Source organism: Diorhabda sublineata, chromosome 7, assembly GCF_026230105.1.
Source record: "Diorhabda sublineata isolate icDioSubl1.1 chromosome 7, icDioSubl1.1, whole genome shotgun sequence".
Taxonomy (NCBI): Eukaryota; Metazoa; Arthropoda; class Insecta; order Coleoptera; family Chrysomelidae; genus Diorhabda; species Diorhabda sublineata.
The window spans coordinates 14,464,785-14,481,462 of record NC_079480.1 but is presented as its reverse complement, the minus strand read 5'-3'; the positions used below and the strand labels follow the sequence as shown (position 1 = coordinate 14,481,462).

Sequence of the window (16,678 nt, the reverse complement as noted above, 5' to 3'; positions counted from 1 at the left end):
AACAAAAGTCATAAAATACTTTTTAAAGAGCTTAAAGAGACCTTTCAAATAATTATAGATAAAAGTCATTTTGACCGAAATTTCAGTGAGATATGATGTAAAATAGTTAAAGCTAAAAAAATTGCACTAAAACCAATGCCATTTCATTGAAAATCAAAATTAAACTCATTCCTTGTAAGAAATACTTTATTTGGATGTTATTTACGACATCTGAAAGTTTGGCTGATTAGAAATGCATAATTTTGAAAAAAAATGAGCATTAAATAATCCTTTTTATTATTTTTGAAAAATTTTTTTTGCTTATTTTTTCTCCATAACTATAAAAGATACAAAAGCAAATGAACAATCAAATTGAAGCATTTTTTATGAAGGTTACTTTACTTTTTTTTAGCATAAAAATCTGTCACTATAGTGCGATGATTGCTAATCCACAGCCCTTCGACCCTTTATTAATAAAATTAATAAATAAGATTTCAAGCCCTCAAAATTAATAGAGTTACATAAAAAATAAGAATTTGAATTTTTTTTTGTGAATTAATGGATATGAAAAAGCTTTTAGGTACATTTGAAAGTATCAAGAAATGATATACTTATAATCTTGGTAAAGGGGTAGTTTTGTCAGGGTGGAGAGAATGAAAAATCACTGAATATCGAAAGAAATCAAAATAAAAACATTAACAGTCTTTAAAATCTTGTTTTATCTTTTATTAAAGGAGTGGTTCTTAAGGATTGACAGGGTATAGACAATTAATTAAAATTTACTTCAAGTAGAGACAAAAAACTTTAATATCAAAAATAATGCAAAAACTAAAAGTTGGCAATCATTCGATTTATTTTTATTTCATTTATAGTTTTTAAGGGTTGACTAATAAAAACTAATAACTAATTGAATTTTATCAAAATGGATGTCAAAATGAAATTTTCACAGTAAAAATGAAATTGCAATGTCTTAAATCGTTAAAAGATTTTTTTCTATATTATTTTCATCAGAAGGGTAGTTTTTAAAGATTTTTAAGGGTTGATACTTCAAAATATATGAATTTTCTATTATACCATATGTTAAAATATTTGCTGCATAAACAAAAAATTTGAATTGAGAAAAAGTAGGAAAAACTATCATATTGGTATTTTTTGATAAGGGGTGGTTTTCAATCCTCAAAAACCTCGCGATCAAGTAGATCTTGATATGGAGGGTAAGATGAGCTTAATTCTAAATTTTCAGGAAAATCGGAGCTGCATTAAAGAATTCGGAGGTTTGACACCATTTTCAGCTTGAATGCCTGCACTGTATTTACATTTAATATATTTTTCAATATTTATAAATATTTTGTTTCTATTCTTTGTTTCATTTCCCGAATCTTCAATATCATCTAACGTTACCTGGTTGATTTCACAACTTCTACAAGCTCCTGCAATCCCAAATACAACAACATTGACCATTAAATAAGCTTCATCTGGAGCATTATTTGAAAACTAAAGTGCGTTTCGATAACCAAATTATCGTCTTCAGAGAGTTTACCTTTAGTCTCTGAAGACGATAACTTGGTTAACGAAATCACTACTGGGATCTATGCAGGAATAAAATGAACGAAAATGGCCGAAAACTGTGTAGTAAGACAGGACATCTGCTGCTTCGTTTTCATTCCTATTCCATGATGTTTTGGATGAGAGGTGACAAAGACAGACACCTAGCGGTGATAACTGATGGATTGATAGTTAGAGGTTGATCTTAGAAGGGTAAAAATTTAGTGAGTATGAAAAAATGAAATCGAAAAATTTCACCTTTGAACCCTGGATCACCCTTAACATTTGGGGGCATGAAAAATAGATGTTGACCGAATCTCAGACCTACTGAATATTCATTTTGAATTTAATACAAATAGGTCAAATCGTTTTGGGGGATTATGGTAACTAACATGCTAACTGACACGAAAATTTTATATATTTTTGATTTTGACCGCTTTTGCAGCATTTTTGACTAATACTTCGCTCCTAAAAAAATCGCAGCGCGATGTTATTTTGCCTAAAGCCTTCCTCAATAAATGGACTATCAAACACAAAAAGAATTTTTCAATTCGAACCAGTGGTTCCTGAAATTAGCGTGTTCAAACAAATAAAATTTTCAGTTTCATCAAATATTTCACCCATCATTAACTATAGTATTAGTTTATTTCATAATACTGTTAAATCTAATTTTCAACATGAATATTAAAATTGTTTTGTTGATATTTGTTGACCTTGTAATCACGTTTAATAAGGATAATTTGATATCGTGCTAGATAAATTTGTAAGTGAATAACTAAAGAATAAAAATATAAAATAACATAGCTGACATTATTATTTTGGAGTGTCTACTGGACCGAAAAAAGTTGTAATGGTTAAAACAAAACTTGTACAACTTCTCCATTCTTAAACCATTACAACAATCGCATCTCGAAAGGTAAAAAATTCCTCGAAAGAAACTTGGTCTGTTATCAATGATTTAAGAAACGAAATGCGCTCATTAAAAACTATTGTATTGATCTCCACTCCATTGATCTAGAGGAAACCCTACTCAACATTCAAAACAAACTTCCTGCGGTAACGATGGGTTGGGCTCTACATTCGACCATGATTAACGATCCCATAACTATTAAGTCTTGGTCTGACGCAAACGGTTTCGGCCCCTCAATGGTCTGTACATGTAGAAATTACCCTCTGTTTGTTTTGTGATTAAATCTGTGTCTAAACAGCTCAATTTTATTACTGATTTAAGAACTGACTACTCGTTGTTCGAATCGTAGCTTCGGTATTATTTACATTTCTGGGGGTCTCTTCGCAAACACTCAACTGAGAGACTTGTTCATAATTACCCTACTAAAAGAAAGAATTTCAACGTTTAATTAGCTATAACCAATTCTGATCTGGTGCAAAATTCCATCATCTGCAGCGCCAAAAAATTATTCAATCAGCTACCTTGAAAAAAATAATTCTAAAACAGAAAATACCTGAAATCAAGAAGATTTAGAAAAATAAACGTATCAAAAGGTCTAAGAAATAAAAGAAATTCCTTGATACGGTATATAGAGTTCAATCAACCTGCATAAGAGTTCGTCTACAACTAAGCTCCACATAAGTGGAGACGCGACTCCCCTGTTTACAGTGATTCAATTTCAATTTTAGTTTCTGCTGTTCTAGATAGTAGATGTGTCAACCATCTGGTGGTTGTCCTATCTAGTCCTTTCGCATCTAATGCTCTTTTCACAGCGTTCAATTTTTATGTTTTCTTAACCCACTGTTAACCCTTTAATTTTATTTCGACATCTTTGAACACCACCACATGTTTCAAAAAAACCAGCTTGTAGTTTATAGCAGTAGGAAGATCTTCTAGATTCATTGATCTGTGGGGATGTTTACTGATTGATACAAAACGTTCTGTACTTTATCTATTTCGTTTATTAATTTTTGTTTCCAACCTAGCAAAAAGTGAATGGATAAATGGACAAAGTTGTATGTATTATCGTGAAGTGATTCCAGAAGAAGCAGAAGTTATATTTAATAAACAAAACAATGAATTTTTGATTTTGTATTTGTGATTTTCTATTTCCCGTTAACACTACATTAAATTATTCTACATTTAAATCTTCAGTTAAATGGGTGACATTTCAAAATGTTATCTCTGTAATGCTTCATTTCTCTTGTGCGCTGTTGGACTTAATGAGTTCGTTTCAGTCCATCGAAAAACCGTCCTTGGTACGGTGACGATTCTGCGCAATAAAGATAGCGTGCAACCAACGATTCTTATTTATATTCCAACCGACTTAGTTATTATTTGTGAATCGATCTTTAAGATATATGGTTGAAAGCAAGTACTATTACCAGAACCGCGATTGCGCAGAAAATATCTTTACACGTTTCCAAGAACGGTCTAAACTACCATGGTGGAACACACCTAATATCGATACTTTTGACGTTAGTTCACTCCAAATGTCTGTTGTGAATGAAATTTCGTCATATTGTTTCAGAAAATCCTTTTTTGTGTTAATTTTACTTACAACTTTCCACAGATATATTCTGTAAGGAACTGCCTTTCCTTTAACAGATAATTAGGCATTAAGAACGTTTAAATCCAATACCCATTTATTAAATTGAAGGGAATATATTGCAAATAAACCATTTCAGAAATCAATTTATCAATTTTTATCGATTTAGGATTAGAACTTCACCATTTTTGGATTAATTTATTGTTGGAAATGCCTTTAAGCCGAAGGCTGTACTGCAGTTTTCTTTTCAGTTTCTAGTTTATTAAATTCTTTGTATTCAAAAGGATGTACACACTTTGAATGAAGTTTTGTTTTTGGTTTCGTTATTAGAAGTCTAATAAAATGTCACACGGTAAATAAAAACACACTATACACATCAGAAATTCAACTCAAGGTTAAAAAGAAATCAAAACAAAACTATCGGCGTTTCACTACGCTAATTCACCTTCAGATTCTAACCTTCTATTTAAAAGTATCGGAGAGTTAATATTTAACGAAAGTTCCGACTATTCGAAATCGGAGTTGAATCTTAGTAATTCACAGTTAAAGAATAATAAATAAATCAGCAGGTACTTGCACGTTTTAAATTGTCGCACTTATCGACTAAATATAAACACGCGCTTGTATAAAATAAAGAAATAGCGGAAACTATTATTTTTGGTTTGATGTTAATTGTAAGACTTACATTGAGAAAATTTTATTTTATTTATTTTATTCAATTCAAATTGTGATAAAAACTAGGTAGTTTCAGGTTTTGAACTTTTTAAGTAAGTAATGTTTTTCATAAATTCAAAATTAAGTCTACATCTTCTTCATTAATTCTCTGTCTTTTAACGTTTTACGAATTTTGTACTTTTCTTTATCATAACTATGAATAGTTAATTTTCAGTACTGGATGATCGTCGACTGAAAATGCGCGAGGTACATCGAATATTAACTGAAAATTTGGACTTTAGAAAGCTGTGTTCAAGATGGCTGCCCCTTTTGATCAGAATGGAATAAAAACCGGCTCTTAAGAAGGCAAAGACCGTTCCAAGGTCATGGCGTGGGATAATTTTCATTAACTATCTGGTAAAAAGAAAAACTATCAATGGCAAGTATTATTCGAAGTTATTGCTACGTTTGAGCGAAAAAAATTAGCATTTGGCTGAGAAGGAAGTGTTATTTCATCAAGAAAATGCACCAGATCGCACATCCGCTATTGCAATGTTCAAAATTAATGAATAAAATTTCGAATTGCTGAATCATGCACCTTATTTACTAGATTTAGCCCCCAAGGAATATTTTTTGTTTCCTTAAAAAATGGCTCAGTGGTCAAAGGTTTTCCAGCGATTGTGGCTATTTTGATAAGTTTGACTATCTCTTATTATAAAAAAATATCGAACTTCTGAACCTCGTTGGGAAAAGTGTTTGTAAGGAAATGTAATAGCTTTTTGAGGTACCCAGAACACCAATTTTTAACAATGGCTTAAGCTAATAAAAAACACGAAAGATAATTCGTGAAGAATTTTGAAAACATTGTTGCAAAGTTTTGGTAATAATTTTTTTCAAATAAAAAATCAGTATACTGTATGAATTTTAGTATTTTTTCCATGGATTTTCTATTATTGAATTGTTCTTGATCCAGCTCACAGTTTCTCATAAATTTTGGTCAAATAATCTCAAGAAATATTCACGAAATTTTTTATTTAACGTAGTTTTTTCCAGTATAAAATATAATTAATAGAAGAAAAAACTTTTACTTTGTACTATGTTATTTAAGGTCTTCCTCTTTTTTTGCTCTTCAGTAGTCTATAATCTTCCATTCTGTGTTACCTTACCAACTCAACTGCCTTTGCTCAATGAATTCCATCAGAGAGATAGTTTCCAGATCTTGACGTATTTGGTTAATCGTTGATCTATCCATTATTTTCACTGCCTGTAATGCTCTTTTATATCTACCAGAAATCTTGTTTCCTATGCTTATTGTTTGAGTGCCCTTACTGCTTTCATTTCTACATTTATCCTCATTCAAAACTGCTTTAGGGTCTTCTTCTAAATGTTAAAGTTTTTCTACAACAAGTACTGTATCATCAGCATATGCTCCTTTAGATATTTCCACTATTTGCAGGTTTCTGTATCCAACGCACACTTTCTTTTGATTGGATGAACTAGAAATAGGTTGGGAAATCAATAACAACAAGAAATACGAAAATAGATTTGGAAAACTTGTGAAAGCAAAGAGGAAAACAACGAATATTGTCGCGAAGCTTTCTATAATTTTTTTTTTAATTAAAAATCAGGATACGGTATAAATTTTTTGTTGTATAAGATGTAATTCATAGAAAAATAAAAGATTTGTTTATTTAATTATTGCCGGAAAGCTCTAGAAAGTTCGTCATGGGTAATAAGAGTTGAGCTACAGGTAGTTTCTTATTTTATTACAATCGTTTTTTTTCTCTTTACTGTCTGGTTTTAATGTTTCGTTTCAACCTTGCCAAACGCGTAGAAGCTTGACAAGTAATTGTATAGAGAGAAATTCTTTATTGTAACAATTTGTAGATAAAAGCTTGTAAAAACTAAAAAAAAATGAAACAAATAAAATAAAATTTCAATATACAGTGGAAAATCACAATGAATAAAAATATTATAGTCAATAGCAATAGGTAATAATTAGTATATAAGTCCATAGCAAAATTAGACCAGTATGCAAGTCTTTTACAGAGACACTTTCCAGTAAATATTCCCTCAAATTATTCCAAAACGCGAGAAAATATGATATCGATTTGATTTCAATTGACAAATGATTGTGCATTTTTTTGCATTGTCTAATATTGAGCCTTTAACTAATTCTGGACGTGGAGTAGGTAAGTGAAGGTGAACGATCTTCCTGAAATTAAAGAAGCGTGCTTATTAATTAGTTAAACAGATTCAAAGATGAATAAGGATGGAAGATTTAGAATTTTTGATCTTCTAAAGAAGTGAAATCTACAAGCCAGACGTTCAACCAATCCCAAAAAACTTAAATCGAGTTTTGGTTTTCATGCTTTGATTCGGGATTGAAGTGATTTATCCATGTGATCATTTTATGCAAAAAGGTTTCATGATTTTTGATCATAGATTTAACACTTTTCATTTTTCTATATCCAACATTCATTTTTGGTATAAAGTTCTTGTCAAAAAATATATTTCGAAAGTGAAATTTATGGGGGAGACACTCCTCCAATCCCAAAAAACTGTTATGGCAAACAAACGAGTTTTGGCTTTGACGCATCGTTTTGGGATTTAAATGATTTATTCAGGTGATCATTTTATGCAAAAAGGTTTCACGATTTTTGATTAGAGATCTGATTCTTTTCATTTTTCTATATCAAACATTAATTTTTGGTTTAAAGCTCTTGTTGAATTACTAATTACCAATAAGGCAGTGCACTGACGTCAATATATAGTAAGATTTAATAGTTATTTTCATAACGTGTTTATATACAACGTTTTATCTTATTAGGCACTTTTATAATATTCAATAGAATCTTCAATTACAAGGAAAATAATGAAATGTAATCAAAAGGTGTGAAAAGTAATATTACTATGAAAAGTTTTGAAGTAATTAATTGAAATATTTTCAGATAACGAATCAGACATTTCATTTGAAGTAAGAAAGTTTGCAAATACTACAGTGGGTTATTTAATACCTGAATTTATGATTTATTATTAAATAAATCTCTTCCTTATGGTGCAATGATAATGGGGATTGCAGGAGCCTGCGGGAAGGCTGAACATTATAACGGAAAATGTGGCAAACAACCCATGGGCATAAATACCTGGGTCTACCTAAGGTTAGAGAAAACACAGGACGCTTGTTAGCGTCTCTACTGGTAGACTCAGGAACGGAAATTATGAAAATAAAGCAACGCGGAGGCTGGAAGTCCGTTAGACAAGACAGAAGAAGAAGACAAGAAGAATATTCACCCAGAAAATGGACTTACTTCAAATAACCGTTTCTTTTATAATATGACGTTTCTTAATGTCAAGTGTGACATTTGACAGCGGACAGGATATTTCAAAGATATGAAGTGGACGTAGGACTTTCTAGTGCAATATGTCCCACAACAACTCAATCCAACTCAATCGAATTGAAATCTGGCCATTTTGAAGGCCAAATATTCACTTTCAGTACATTCTTTCATTCTAATTATTTAAAATACTATTTAAAGGATACTTAGAATCGTTATCATGCTGGAAGATAAATTTCCTGTCGGTCAAGCTCTGGTTACAGCGTACTACATTTTCCTTTAATATATTTATATAGCTTTTTCTTTCCAAAAAATCTCTTCCATTCCTAGCAGATTTCCAAGTGCTATTACAGTCAGGATTACACATGGATCTAACATTCGTCCTTTCATTGACATGCGCAGAGCGAATACTCAAATTAGAGCTGCTATATCTGGGACAGTAAGTCAACAATCATGTTTAGTGATTGGTTGTGGTCGCTCTGAACGTTTACCATCGCAAAAGCTCTTGATGGATGCGTATTTTTTCCACGTTATAGTCCACGGTACGACCATGTTTTTTTGTAATTTGGCGGCAATAGTATGAATACTTTTGCCTAGAATATGAATACTTGCGATTGATATACGATAATTATTTGGTTTTACCCATTTCAAAACTTACAAGTCTGAATTTGCGAGAACGAAAACAATTCGCATACGAACTTTACAAAAAGATGTCTTGCACCCAAAAATATGAATCATAACACGTTTTTGCGTATCAAAGGGACTAACTGGGACTAAACTACAATTATAAACACCGAAGAATCAATTAATAGTTTAACAATAATGAACAAATCAATTGGTATATTTATTTATTATTATTTATTACCATTTTGCTATTCGATTATGAGATGGGTGAAAATTTTTGTCCGGTAGTGTATATTTGTGAATATAACTTTGATATAATAACTATTGGATGTGGGGAAAAATTAAAAAATTACAATTTTGACTGTACTATAATCCCAATATTAGAAACAAAGGAATGCGCCGAGAACTAAACCCTGAATATGCTAAAACTATGCAAAAATTTGACTTTTTGATGTGAAAATTCTGCTGAGGTAGAGTATATTTAAAGAAATACAGATGTCGCTCTTTGTAAACGTTGTCAGATGCGACATCTTGTTTGAATAAAAAGAATAATTTTTACATTCCGGTTTGCAAGATGTGTCGTAGGAAATGTTAGACTATACTTTAGCGAAAGAAAATTAGAATAAATCGTCTGCTTGTAGGTGAAAGTCACTAAATAACAAAATCAAATTTTTTCAGGATAACATTGATCCTCTTATTGAAAATAGGATAATGATTAATCATTCAAAATTTCCAAAGTTGGTAATAGATTTGTTGGAAAACTACTGTATACTGATAAAGCTAGTTTCACACTAGACGATTTTATTGATTTATCAATTATTTACATTTATGGGCAGCTGAAAATCCTTCCGGAACAAATCAAATGAAGAATGAACATCGATTAATGGAATTAGCTTGATAACGTTTTTACTAATAGATGAATTGGTCGAGGAGGTCCATTTGAATGGCCACCACGTTCACCTGAACTAAATACAATGGATTAATTGTTTTGGAGTATAAGCTTATTATATGCACCAGTAGACTCAAGAAACGAAATGATCGATAGAAAAAACTTCCATTGTGAAGCTTTAAGGCATAATCTTGAAATGCTTTTCAAAGTTCAAAGAAATATCCTTTTACATTTCAATTCTTTTCTTGTGTCCTGCATTTGAATTTTTGATTGTGATTTTATACTTTCTGTAAGTATTTTCAATAAATAATTACGATTTACGTCTCTTTATATCGAATGGTTTTCTTGGTCTATACAACAATCAAACCATAAATTATATCGAGTTGAGCTAAGAGTACTTTTTTGTAAAATGTTAATCCATCAAAAACTCACAATGTTCAAATGTATAATTTGAAAAATATGCTTAAATATGAGATTTCCTTTGACTTTGAAGGCCTACAACTAAATTTATGTCACAGCATTATTTTCACATCATCTACTCACTCTCGAATTTTTCGTATCCTGCAACACTCTGTATATTAAAAATATTAATGAAATGCCTCATTACAAGAAGAATTGATAATTTATTTACGAGTACAGTATAAAGTTGCTCTGTTCTGATGAGGTTCAACTTAATTGTAAATCCATGACTTGTGTTTATCTAAGATCTTAATGACTAGATCACAGTGAAATTAGGAAGGATCAATATCGATTTTATAGAGGCATTGAACCCATTAGATCATTATTCAACGTGGTTCAGACAATTATCTAATCCCACATCAATCATCAGATGTAATGTCAATTTATTTGGATACTTTTTGAGATAAATTGAATTCTGAGAGTTGTACTAATTCTTGGTTACGCTCCAAGTTGCTCTGTTCTGATGAGGTTCAACTTAATTGTAAATCCATGGCTTGAGTTAATTTATGATGTTATTGACTTACATCTTAGTACAACTAAGAGTTTAGAAAGGATTAATCTATTTTAAGAAAGCATAAAATCCATAAAAGCATCCAACAAAAGGCAGAATTCTACTGGACTTATACAATTACGTAATATTGAATCAACCATTAGAATGATCCTAGCTCAAATGTTCACTTCTTTGGATACTTTTGTGAAACAAGCCAGTTCCTGAGAATTGTACCGATTCTTAACTACTTCCCAAGTAACTCTTTCGATGAGGTTCAAGATTAGATCACAGTAGTATTGAGAACGAAAAGAAATTATCGATTCCAAAAAGGAATAAAGCACATGAAAGTATGAAACGATTTCGATGAAAGATCTTATATATTGAAAAATGTAGTTTTATATTTGTTGTAACTCTGCCTGTGATATCGCTGGGTGGACTTAGTAGGTTAGTGGTTTCATAGCCCGGGTAAAAGAGGAGGGTTCCAAGTGAGGTTAGCGACCGGCTTGGGTAAAAAAAAACAAAGTGCTCAGAGATCCAACGGTTTAGCCTCGGATGTGACTGGATTATATTATTAATACAAAATAGGATTTTCTCCCTGCATAAAATACAACAAATAATAGCCAAGATAAAGAACAGAAAAGCCCCAGGCATCGACGAAATAACAAACGAAATGTTTTATTTCGTTTTATTATTTTATTATAGAGTTATCGAAAAACTTAACACCGATAATTATACCTTTGTAAGAACGGCAAACAAATTAGGTAATAAAATACCTGTGGCAACTGGTATCAGACAAGGGGATAGCCTAAGCCCAATCCTGTTCAATATTATAATGGACGAAATCATCAACGAAGTAAAGCAAGCCGGGAGAGGATACCGAATGGGAGACAAAGAGATAAAAATAATATGCTATGCTGATGACGCAGTAATCATCTCGGAAGACGAAGATAACCTACAGAAGCTCCTATATAAATTCCAACAAATAGCGAACACGTACAACATGCAAATATCCACAAAACTAGCGATCTACGATCAGAGTGTAGAACAAGTGATGTCCTTCAAATATCTAGGGACAAACATAACAAGCGATAGAAAACTAAAGAAATAAATACATGAGCACAAAATGTAAAATTAGAATATATAAAACTTGCGTTAGGCCGGTCATGACATATGCAATAGAAACTAGAGCGGAGAACACAACCACTAAACGGCTCCTAAGAACAACAGAAATGCGGACTCTGAGATCAATAACAGGACATACGTTACTCGATCGGAAGAAAAATGAAGAAACCATGTTGACACAATGACAAATGAACGACTAGCAAAATTGGAAAGGAAAAGAAACCAGACACAACTCGACTTCCTGGACGACCACCTATAAGGTGGTATGAAAGCTGGTCCTCAGCATCCCAACTACTCCTGGCAAACCCTTGATGAAAATACAGGAACTAGTCCTAACGTAAGAAGAAGGAGAAGAAAAAGAAGAAGAAGATATTTGTTGTGTTGTAGATTGTATCTTAGTAGTAGTACTGTTATTCAAACATTGTGTATGATCTTCTCTACAAATTCGCAGAACAAGAAGTGAAGGTATCTTCTGTGCATTGTCCACCAGGTGTTCAACTTTTTCATTATGTTCATAGTGTTCGAGTGATCAAGGTCCTGGTTTGCCTTCGTTTTTAGTTTCCATTCCTAAACTGGTGGTTACCTTGGTAACTACAGAATGTTTATGTTGCTCAAGGGAAGAAACCTCTATCTGCATTTCTGTGTGTTAGACACTACGGAGCTCTAGAGCACCACACCTGGAAGCGTATAAAATAGAAGATGAAGATTTCTGGCAGCTAAAACCATCCCATATTTTGAACTTTCTAATAGAAGTGAACATGATTCAAATAAAACTAATGGAGCTACACATTTTTTAATTAAATATAAACTTAAAACACAATAAATATTCCTTCATTTATATGTAGGATCCTATTCGTTAGCAGCTTTTACTGTCACCGACTATTTGGGTATAAACTAAATCACCAGTCTGCAGGGAGATCTCGACAGGAATGTTTTGGTTTATATCCAACCTCTTTTGGCTGCTTCAACACCAAGTACGGTGAGCCGTTCAGCTAGCTTTGGCGAATGATCTTGGAAGAGTGATTCTTTTTTGGCGGATTCATACATTTCGCCTTTTTTTTGCCAAACAACGTTGGGTAGCATAAAAACTGTTTGTATTATAGCTTGGGTGGAGCTAGCACGCATTTCTTTTAAAAAATTTTCATACGAAAACTGGGAGTTGTAGCAGCCGCTAGTTTTCAAAATCTCAACGAAATGATCGTGATAATGCGTGATCAACGCGTCCAAATGACTTTTCAAACAAGAAGTTTGTACGCTAGTGAAAAGGAAGAAGAGTAGATCAGTGATTGGTGAAGTAATTCTGCATATTTGGAAATCTATGAATTTGTTTTCAATAGAACGACCATCTTGGAAAACGAGCATGATATTGTTAATCCACATATCTTGGTGAACTAACGTAGCGTATGGATCTACCGGTTCCGAATGGAAAAGTTTTGTGGCTTCCCTCGAAATAATATTTTTTATACGATTATAAAACTTCTCGTATTTTTTTGACGCCTCTATATATCTTTCGTCCTGCTGTAAAAGTTTGATTAAAAATATGTGTCCTTCGAGAGTGTTTTCTGGAAAACCTACAGCTTCAATTTCAGCGCCGTTTTCGTCGTATTCGATTCTTTTAGGTAAAATCAGCCCGTAGCAATTCGCTTTAAGCTTCGTCTCAAATAATTCTGGTTCTAATAGTTTCATCGCTATCGGTATTGCGTGGAATGTTGCCAGATCTTTTAATATGTATTTGGTTGTAACCAGATCGAATCCAACATGACGGTCCACGTTTTCAAAACCTGAAACAAAAAATAGTAATTAAATTCATACGGATCCAGGTACTCATGAAATCTCTAAAGAGTCTTTAATATTATCAGAGAAGACTTCCAGGACAAAAACAAATCAAATTACCTGCAGGTAGTACAAACCAACTGCCTTCGTATGGCTATTAAACGTTCATGCTATACAAAACTTCCAAGAACCTCGTGGTTAAATGATATAGTCAACAAACCCACTGTCAAATACTTCTTAACAAAAATCTGAACAATTATTGTCTGCGAAAAGATCTAAATACTAATATAATCAACTTCAGCCATGTTGTCTTTCTAAAACCCTGTTTTCCAGCTGTTTTTCAGGAAAAACTTCCCCGTAATGAGCCGTCGGTTAGTGCTCAGTACAAGTAAACGTCTCGATAACTTAGTTGAATTAAAAATTTAAATCTGAAAGTAACAGATCCTCTCTTGACTTTCCGAACTTCCCTTATCCAACCAGCTGATAATTAACATAACCATATTTCCTTTCGGTCCATTACTTCACTCCACGCTCCTTATCAGCTTGAGGGTCCATTTTTCTCTGGTATCTCCTTATTCTTTGTTGTACTTCTAGTTTCCTTTTTCTTCAACGGCGATAAATTCTCGTTTTCTCCTTCACCAGAAAATCTATTGAATCTTGGTGATTTCTGAACGGCTGGATCCAATACGGTGCTGAGAATCTACTTTCTGTCTATACTTGTAAAATCGCGTTGATTGGCTTCAGATTTAACTCGAGCCTCTCAGCTTCAATCTTGTCCGACGTCTTCCTAATGGGTTCCTAAATATTTGTCTTGACATACAACGACACTTGTAAGTATCTTACCGCGGGTGTGCCAAGTTGATTTGACCTTCAACATTTACTAGGTTTGTTCACTAAATCTTTTCCAGGGATAAGATGAGGAAATGATCTGAATTAGTAGTTCCTTCATTGTGCTTGGAGTAAAGACGACCACTAAATCGTCTGCAATCCACCTGTGGGCATTTCTTCACACAAGTCAGGTCTAGGAGTCAGATTTGTGCCGCTCCCGATGCTTTTCTTCCTTGTCCTGTTTTGGATATCGTATATTAGTTATTAGGCTATGGAAAGTCAGAAATAGAAGTCAGATCTGTGCTGCTCCCGATGCTTTTCTTCCTTGTCCCGTTTTGGGTATCGTATATTAGTTATTAGGCTATGGAAAATCTGGATTGGGAGTCAGATCTGTGCCGCCTCCGATAACTAGCATGCATTACTTTTGCACCGATTACTACTTCATTTTCTGCATATATGGTTAATGTCCCAGGGATGGAACTGCTTTTGGGGTAGTCCTCTACCTACAGAATGGCAGCATATTTTCAAAGAGCTTCCAAGAAGTACTCAGCATTTATAATAGGCTGTGTTCTGATGCGATGCTCGAGTCGTCGTTTCCTCCTCTGATTTACTGTTCTGGGAAAATTTCCTCGGTTCAACAAACATAGACTATCTTTAACAGTATTTCTGGATGTCTCGGATGATATTCGGTAGTTGCCAGGTGCCCTCTTCATATTTTCACGGTCTACTGTGAGTAGTGGCACCTATCTCAATGTGACATCAATTCTCTGTCTTTCATTCATCTTTTGTGAAAAAAAGAGTGCATCTACTATTTACTAACACTGAGCTCCTTCCACTTCTTTACCTTAATCTTCAAGATTGCGTTACTATGAGCTGTCTTTAGAGTTTTACATTGTTTTGCTTTAGGTTTGAAGTCATTGAATCATCTAGGAGTCCTTTGAATGAGTCTTCTCATTCAGAAGTAACTTTATGGAGTTTGGTAATTAACATATTCCAATAGTTGGTATATCAGCCTGGCTACAGGATCTCCTGCCTTTTGCTATGACACCTGCAGGGTTAAAATAGGTTCAAAATACTCCCAGTTGAACTTCTTAGTATTCCAACGTGGATGGGACTCTTCAGACTTACTATTTTTTCACTTGTATCTTTCAGCTATTGATATCCGTGCTTCTTGTAAAGTTTCCACATAACTTTGGTTAGCACCAGTCATTTCCAGGATTCAGTTGAAATATCCAGTTTAAGGACATGTTTCGATAAATTGACGAAGACACCAAACTTTTTGCAAACCGACTATTGCTACGAGTCTACTGATTTTTAAAGGATAGTTTTTGAGGTATGATTTTACTTTGAAAAAGAGTTTCTTGCTCAAAACGTGTTCGTTAGTTCTATAGTGTACGGTTTTGTTAGGGTTATTTGTAAGCGAACCAAAATTCAATTGTATTGGTTTCACTTTAAAAACTTACCGAGTAAATTTTCGATTAATATAACTGCATTATCGTCAGCTGTTGTACCACCTGTCAAATTCAATCTGCCACCCATAAATTTAGGAAAAAAACTCGGTTTAGGTAAACCGTGTCTTTCACTGAAACTCTCTATAGCAGGAATGATTTCTTGATAGAAAAGTAGCTCGCTTTTGGTCATATATGAAGTGGATCCCACGAACTCGTTGGTGGCTGCTACTTTAGCTATGATATGTATTTCTTCTTCGTTTCCATTCTCGTTATTTTTCAAAGTAACGTCGATTTTTAAAATATCACTCATGTAATTTTCACCTGGTGGTAAAAAATTGGAAATTTTTTTATTCACTATAGTTTTATTGGTACTTATATAACTTTTGATGAGATCATCGAAGAATTTTATGTTTCTCATATTGTTTAAATGTACTTTGAAACAAACTGACGCGAAATAATTGATATATCATACTATTAACCTCGTTGTTTGTTTGGTTTTATGCAATTATATCATTCCGAGAACATAGACGACACTTTCAGGACCGTATTTAGTACTCTCTTTCTCGAAAACTACCATTTAGCCCATGTGGAGGGTACAAAACAATTATTTAACGAATTGTTGTTTTTAAGAGCAAAACATATAAGAGAGTAGCTACTTAAGCTTGAGATACACGAATAAAAATAAATAATTATATATGACTTTTTTGTTTTTCAAAATATCATTCATTGAAATCATTGGGTGCCAAATGATACCTGTACGTTGGATGAGTAATCATCGTACTCAAGGAAAGAAAGATTACCAAAAATCCAATTTTTTTGTTCAAGGAAAAGGAAAAGTCAGTTTTTGAGAAAATCAATTCTTGATCAAATTAAATTCGAAGCGCGCCAACTTTTCACCAACTTTGGTGATCTGTGAAAAGCCTATTTTTGCCTATAGTAGACAATGAAAATAAATAATGGAAAAGTTGGTTTTTGATCAAATTAGAATTGGCATAGCCAATTTTCGACTAAACTCCAATTGATAAAGT

At 33.0% G+C, this 16,678-nt stretch overlaps 1 protein-coding gene across 1 annotated transcript; it reads right to left on the bottom strand.

Annotated features, from left to right (window-relative positions):
• Positions 1 to 12,375: 12,375 nt before the first annotated feature.
• On the bottom strand, positions 12,376 to 16,139 carry LOC130446441 (uncharacterized). The gene is made up of 2 exons (XM_056782709.1): positions 15,663 to 16,139; positions 12,376 to 13,379 (listed from the first exon to the last, which is right to left on the bottom strand). The coding sequence occupies exons 1-2, from the start codon at positions 16,066 to 16,068 to the stop codon at positions 12,538 to 12,540; spliced, it is 1,248 nt and encodes a 415-aa protein (XP_056638687.1). The 5' UTR covers positions 16,069 to 16,139; the 3' UTR covers positions 12,376 to 12,537.
• Between the last annotated feature and the right edge of the window lie 539 nt (positions 16,140 to 16,678).

Coding starts and splice junctions, on each gene's coding strand:
- LOC130446441 (XM_056782709.1), bottom strand. CDS start 16,068: ATGAGAAACATAAAATTCTTCGATGATCTCATCAAAAGTTATATAAGT. Junction 13,380..15,662: donor ATTAATCGAAAATTTACTCG/GTAAGTTTTTAA, acceptor TTTTTGTTTCAG/GTTTTGAAAACGTGGACCGT.